The sequence below is a fragment of the Camelus ferus genome, chromosome 11 (assembly GCF_009834535.1).
Source record: "Camelus ferus isolate YT-003-E chromosome 11, BCGSAC_Cfer_1.0, whole genome shotgun sequence".
In the NCBI taxonomy this organism is placed as follows: Eukaryota; Metazoa; Chordata; class Mammalia; order Artiodactyla; family Camelidae; genus Camelus; species Camelus ferus.
The window spans coordinates 68,995,421-69,002,920 of record NC_045706.1 but is presented as its reverse complement, the minus strand read 5'-3'; the positions used below and the strand labels follow the sequence as shown (position 1 = coordinate 69,002,920).

At 49.3% G+C, this 7,500-nt stretch overlaps 1 protein-coding gene across 1 annotated transcript in view; it reads right to left on the bottom strand.

Moving 5' to 3' along the window:
- The window catches only part of PCNX2 (pecanex 2), a 233,437-nt gene that overhangs the window by 13,334 nt on the left and 212,603 nt on the right, over positions 1-7,500 (bottom strand). Inside the window, exons 26-27 of the mRNA XM_032490546.1 lie at positions 797-987; positions 81-311 (exon numbers count right to left, since the gene is read on the bottom strand). Coding sequence (XP_032346437.1) covers positions 81-311; positions 797-987 — 422 coding nt within the window. The remainder of the gene's footprint in view (positions 1-80; positions 312-796; positions 988-7,500) is intronic.

Genomic DNA, 7,500 nt, shown 5'->3' with positions numbered 1-7,500 from the left:
TGGTGCCAACCCATCCTGTTTCTTCTGCCATTCTCCCCAGATGGGAGGCTCGCACCAGCCAGGAAGCGTGGCCGCCGTACCTTGATCACCTTGAAGCTCAGGAAGCTTCTGTGCAGCATGATGACCTTGTACTCGTCCGCGCCCTCATCCACCACATGCCGCAAGGTCAGCAGCTCCTCCTTGTTGGACAGTACGGCTCCCCGCCAGGCCGGGTCACCCTCGTGACAGATCACCACCTTCTTCTCAAATGACTGGATGGCCTCGTAGAGGACCACCGGGTCTTCATACTCGTCGGGGCAAGTGAACTGGTCCTGGGGAGGGAAGTCCATCCTGGGTCAGGAGGACCGGAGAGGCAGTCCCAGGCGGGTGTGCACGTGGCCACGAGGCCAGGGGCCTGCAAGACCAAGTCCACCTGCACATCCCATGCTGCCCCTGAGCGGACGGATGGAGGACTCCTCCCCATCCCAGAGCCCTGGCTGCAGGGACATGCTCAGCGAAGAGCCTGTGGCTTAAATTCCTGTGACTTTTTGATACAGTGTGAGCACTTCAGATGTCATTTTCTCCGGCCACATCCCATCTTCCCTCCTGGTGGGATGTCACCACCTCCTAGGGGCTCTCAAGAGCAAATCTCATCTGGCGACACTGAGAATATGTGATGTCTGCATGCTTAGTAACTAAGTCACACGCGTGCTCAAGAATGTCATGCCAAGGAAGGGGATCGTATTTTTGAAAAGTTATTTTTCCCCCAATGTTTCAGGCTGATTCCTTTTTTTTTTTTTTTTTAAGAGACATTTACCTGGTGCAGCTTCAGGGACATCCTGAGAGCCGGGGCGACAACTTTGTGCAGCAGGTCGATGTCTGCAAACACCCACTCGTCTCGCGCTGTGATTCTGAAGTCACCTTTGAAGAGGGTGTGGAGGCCGTACAGGAAAGAATCCAGGCTGTGAAGCAAAGTCGGGTTACTGTGTGTCACGAGCGGAGGCATTCAGCGTCCTGTCACCTTGAGCTGGCCTGAGTCTCCCATGGGTCACCTCAAGAAGGATCTTACTATCTTTAGGCTGATGGGGCAGGAGTCCCACCTGCAGCCCACATTTGGACCCTCGTGACAACTGGTCGCCTTACAGAATAGCGCTCAATTCCTAGGTGTGATGGCGGAGGTGCTGGTCTGCGCTGGCCTGCCCTGTATGCCCTCAGAGTGATGCTAAGATGCTGTCCCGCCTGGTCCAAGGGCTCCCGGGCCTCCACTTCTCAGGATGGGGGGCACGGGGAAGCCTGAGGAAGAGCCCAGGGCTCTCCTTTGTCTTGTCTGGGTTTCTGGATAGTACTTTGGGGCTGTATCACTCATAATAAAAACTGGACTCTACCACCATAAGGAGAGATAAAATGAAGCCAAATGAAATCTCAAATTGGCCGTTTAGACTCTCAGGGAATATCCATCTCCCAATCCCATGCTTTCTTTTTTTTTTTTAATTAGATTTTTTTTTTTACATTTTTAAAAAAATTGAATTATAGTCAGTTACAATGTATCAATTTTTGAATGACTAGTGGAAGGGTGCAGTAGAGAAGGTTAAAATGAATGACCAAAGGATTTCTCAGGACTGTCCCTGTTTTTATGTTTCTAGGTTTTTCGGCTTTGCCTCCATTTCCTGCCTGTAATTGAGCGTTGCCTGGATGGAGAGCAGAGGAAATCTTTCACGGTCAGGATCCTTTACATTTTGGATCAACGCAGGGAATGGGTTTGGGAAAGCAACTCTTCCTGTATCGTGAGGCTGGGAACACCTGTTCTCCCTTCATTCTTTCCCTCTATTTCCATTAATACGCTTGATCGCGGCTGCCTCTAACGACCCTGGCCTCTGACATCCCTGAGAGGGAGTTGGGGAGGGGGCGAGTACGAGAAACAGCATCCCTGATGGGGTCGAACTGCGACAGAAGACCCAGGGAGATGTGCGTGGCAGAGAATCTCTGAGGATGGCTGCTCGGAAGGATGCAGTGAGCGGGCTCACCGAGCAAGACTTTGGATTCCACACAGCACAGTAGACCCGCCCACCAGGGAAACGCTCCGCTGATTGCTGGTTTCGCACGTCATTGCAAAATGTTAATTCGCACTATCATTAATTTCCTCCCAGAGCTCCGTTGGGAGAGACACTGAGGCTTGGAGTCAAAGCAGGCTGTGGGAAACGGAAGCAGCCAGGGTCTGCATGACCTGGAAGATGGAGCTTGTGCCGTGGCCTGCAGGAGCCCAGAACCTTCCAGGAGGAGTCCCAGGAGGCAGCTGCCCTGCACAGGCTCTCCCCTTCCCCCCTTCCCCCCGCAGAACAAAGGCTTCCTGGGGCTGTGAGCTCTAGTGTTGAGAGTGGAGTGGTGGACGGCAGAGCCAGGCTGTAGCAGGGCAGATGTGGGGAGGGAAGCTTTAAAAAGTATCCAGAAATTCATACTACACTGTAAACTGACTATACTTCAATAAAACAAACAAACGAATAAATGCACAAATAAATTCATCAGATGGTGCTGTCCATGTCACTACAAACGCTCCCAAATGCCCCACCATCATCAGAGAAGGGCAAAGTACTGAAAAGAGGGAGTTAAAAATGAGTGGGATATCTTCTGGAAAGGATCCGAAGAGCACCTCGCTGCTTGCACATACGTGTAGAGCGATCACTCCTCTGGATGCAGGGCTGGGGATGGTGGCAGAGGAAGGAAGATGCCCAAGAAACACGCGCAGACAGAGAGGAGGGCCAGGGTTCAGCCCGTCGTCGGCTGGGCGGCGTGTGCAGGGCAGCCCGGACCGCTCACTCCGCGGTGGGGAGTACGCCCTTCCACGGGAGCCTCGCTACGCGCCTGCATCCCGTCTGAGGCCCCTAGTGAGATGTACTTTCCCGGTCATGTCTATTTTCAGAGAAAAATGACATATTGTGATGCTTACTGCTGTGCTATTACAGTGAGTCTCAAGGTAGGAAACAAAGCCTGAATTAGAATTCCACTAGATCGGGGCATGACCCCCAGCACCCTAAAGCTGAAGGCATCCTAAAACTAGGGTGTTTCATTACCTGCCTTTATCTTAAGGAGGATGAAGAGGAGGAAGGAGGCCCTGGGGGTGAGGGTCAGGGGGAGCAGAGGTCTCCGGACGCCTGCAGCTCACGTCTGACTTAGAGCATCATCGGGTAGAAGACGGGCTCCCACCCCCACAGCCAACAGCTGGAGCAGGAAACAGGGTCACGTCTGAGCCAGTCAAGGGACTAGAGCAGCCACTGCCCAGGCCCCTAGTCTGTTTTTATTAAGCCCTTAACACACGTGTAAGTCCGTGCTCATTGCTGAGCTGCGATCCGGTTTTCTGCATGTGGATATGCGTGATCACACATGCCGGTTTTTTCTGGGGCCTCCTCTGCCCGCTCCCCTATATAATCTCACACGGGGGGACACAGTTGTCCCTTCACTGACTCTGCCACGCTCCATCCACGTTCCACCGGTCAGCTACGCACTGGTGGCCCGGTCTGCATGTGTGTTTTTTTTTCTTCTTACTTAGTAATATCTTGCCTTTATACCTGGGTGCATATGTGTGTGTGTGTGTATGGGACACGGGCCCACGTTTGTATGTGTGCTTGCATGTCTGTGTTGGAAAGGATGCTCCAGCCTCTGCCTCAGGCTCTGCACCCACTGCAGACACCATGGACCACGAAGCAGGGTCTTCGTGACCTTCGGATTATACCGATTCCTATTCCTGTCTCTCTGGTTCTCGACCCCGTTTCCCATTATATGATGACACGGCCACTAGTGATGAATATAGTTGAGAGGTTAGGGCCATCAAGCCCCAGCACGGGCCACGGTGAGATTTCAAGAGCCACGATGTGATGTCAGCACCACTGCAGCACGTGTCAGCACAAGACAGTCCACAGAGGGAGCTTAAGTGGGTGAGGAGGCTATGGTCGGCGCCATGGAGAGGCGGATGGGGCTGTCTGAAGAGTTCCCACGGGGCAGATGGGATCAACCACACGGTGTGGCCGGCGGGAACAGGCATCTGGAGTCTGAGTGTGACTCTGCTCCGCCGACACAGAGCACAGAGCACTGCTCTGTGCTTCGGTTTTTCTGGTTGTCAAACAGAGCCAGTGACAGCACCCACCTCATCCTCTCTCACACACATTCACTGCAATCATCATTCTTATTTTTTTTCAATGCCTTTTTAAAATTTTTCATTTTTTATTTTTATTGAAATATAGTCAGTTTACAGTGTTGTGTTGATCATTATTCTGATTTTCACCCAGAACTGGTATGTCCCAGGAACACAGGCTTCAGACACAAACAAAGGCTGTTTACACTGCAGAATCTCATGTGACCATTGGAGAGCAGTCAAGCGGCTAAAGGATGTCCATGATATGGTTTCAAGAAAGCCCAGCTAAACTGAGAAATCGTAATTCCCAAGCGAGAAATGGTTAAAAGGCAAGATTTGATGAAAAGCTTTTGTAAAACTACATTTGGCCTGCTGATGGGTTAGCAGTCAACAGGTCTTTGCTTCTGAGCCTCTGAATCAATGAGATCAACTTACTTGCTATTATCTAGTGAAAAGTGCCCCCCAAGGCCTGAAGACTGGGATCAGGTTGGCTGCGGAAGAAACAATCTCTTGGCAGTTGTTGAAAAATCAAAACTCGATTTCCAGATCCAGCTCCCAGAGAGTCTAAGCTAGTGGTTTGTGATGGAGTCTGGGGTCTGTATTTTGATTAAGCTGCCCAGGTGATACTGGGGTGAAGTGAGGTTTGGGACTCACAGGACCAGGGCCTGGATGTCTTTCAAGACGTCCAGACATCTCAGAGAAGAAGGGAGTGGGACCTCGGCATGAGACCCACGCACAGGGCCAGGGTAGGAGAATTTCTCACACAGTGCAATTCTAACTGGTCCTTTTTTGTATTTTCTATCTCTTTGCTGATGTTCTGTGTTCATCCATTCTTCTCCTGCTTTTGGTGAGCATGGTTATGACCCTTCCTTTAAACTCTTTCTCTGGTGCACTGCTTATCTCTGTTTCATTTGGTTCTTCTTCTGGGGTTTTGTCTTGTTCTTTGGTTTGGAAGGTGCTCCTTTGTCTCCTCCTTTTGCCCACTTCCCTCTGTTTGTTTCTCTGTATTAGGTACATCAGCTACTTCTTCCAATCTTAAAGGAGTGGCCTTATGTGGCAGGTGTCCTGTGGGACCCAGGGGTACAACATGCCCTGGTCACCAGAGCCACGTGCTCCCAGGTTATCCCCTGTGTGGGTTGAGTCCGCCTCCTGTCGTGGGGCTGCGATTGCTGTGGGGGTGTGGTGGGCGGGCCTGGCTGCTACCTCTGGGGACACACTGACATGTGGGGCCGGCCCCCAGGGGTGGGAGCTGCTTTGAAGGGCACCGGTGTATAAAAATCTCTCCTGCCAGTCTTCAGGCCATTCTCAGCGATAGTTGTGCTCTGTGTAGTTGCAGGTTTGTGTGTCCGTGGAGGAGAGGGGCTCAGGGGCTTCCAACTCCGCCATCTTGGTCTGATCTGGGTGATGAGTTTCATCTCTGGTCCAGAATCTCGCATCATGTTCTAGATTCTGATTTCTGGAGTCTCCAACCCCAGTCTGTCAGGTAGACCCCAATCTTGTCTGCAAGATGATCCAGTATGACATCTGGTCCTAGTCTGGGGTTACATCTTCAATAGAAGACTGGGAGGAGAAATTGAGACTATGTCCTGGGTTTCTGAGAACACTATTTTCCTCATTCCACTGTGGTGAGAGGGGCTGGGTAAATGGCAGATGTGACCTCAGACTGTGGCCATGACCTCCTGCCACAGGTCAGAGGTCAAGGCTCTCAGCCTCCAGCACAGGACATCTATGGCTGGACTGTTTGTCTATCATTTTTCTAGCTTACATTTATCTTATAATTTTCTATTCTCTCAGAAGCCTAGTTATTCCAGGAGTCAGTAAAACTTCTTCAAGCAAACGTGTGGCTGCTGTAAAATGCAGGTCTCTTCTCGCCTCTATAAATGGACCGTCCACAGGCTCCTCTCCTCACCTCTCATGTACTTGAAGACAGTCTTCAAGACATCTTTTAGCCCCTGGGGTCAGTGAAACTATTTTGACTTCCTGCTAAAACATGACTTTATATGTGTATGCCTTTCTTCAGCAGGTGACACAGTTCTACAAGGGAGATAAGCCCCAAGCTCCAACTTCATATACGACCAGTGTTTGCTTGTCCCATCCCTATGAACTCACTGTGTCTCCACAATATACAGACATTTTCTTTGAAGACATTTTATCTACTTGTGCTCTTTTGCTCACTTGCATTCAGCTCATCACTTAAGATGATTCTCCTTTTGCTCATCCTAATTTTGCATGCACATATTTTCCTTTCTGGAGGATAGTCTATCAAAGCTGTATCACTGTTGTAAAGTCAAAATATTTCCCCCACCAGCCCATCAAGTGAAGCAGAGATTGTGACTTAGGCTAGTGAGGCTCATCTGAGGAGTCAGTGTTCAAGATCATCTGCTGCTCTTTAACATCAAATATGTGAGGATGACTTGTTAGGTCTCATAACACGCACCTAAGGGCATACTCCTGAGTTAAAATTATACAAGGATAAGCAACCTAAATGTTCATCAAGAGATGACTGGATAAAGAAGTTGTGGGATATATATATATATGGTGGAATACCACTCAGCCATGAAAAAGAATAAAATAATGCCATTTGCAGCAACATGGATGGACCTGGAGATGATCATTCTAAGTGAAGTAAGTCAGAAAGTGAAAGAAAAATACCATATGCTATTACTTATATGTGGAATCTAGGATATGATAAAAACTGAACTTAATTACCAAACAGAAACAGACTCACAGACATAGAAAACAAACTTACAGTTACCAAAGGGGAAAGGGAGGAGAGGGCTAAACTAGGAGGGTGGGATCAGAAGACACACACTACTGTACAAAAAAGAGATGAACAGCAAGGTCCTACTGCACAGCACAGGGAACTATATTCAATATCCTGTGATAAACCATAATGGAAAACAAAATGAAAATGCATATGTACACCTGAATCACTATGCTGTACACCCGAGACTAACACAACATTGTAGATCAACTGAACTTCAATTAAAAAAGAATGTCAAAAGAGTAAGTTTCACCGGAGGAGAAAATGAGCAGGAACAGCTGTCCCACCACAAAACAGGGGCAGCAGGCGTATCAGATACTGAAACAGTGCATCACTCTTGTCAACCAACCAGTGTGGTTTTGTTGTCAAGGACAGAGACGCCGTTCACATTAACCAAAGTGTAAATCCAGAAGTGCGTTATTTACGCAGGGGCATGTGGTCTGTGGCAAAAGTGGTATTTCAAGTTGGTGGTGAGTTTAACTGACTACTACCTAACTAATGATGAGCTATGTAGCAAACAGTGTTGGACTACCAGCTACCCACTTGGGGAAAAAAAAGGACCCCTAGCTCCCATCGTGTATGGGAATATATTCTGCATGGGTTTGTTGGGAGCCAGTCCCTGATGGGCCTC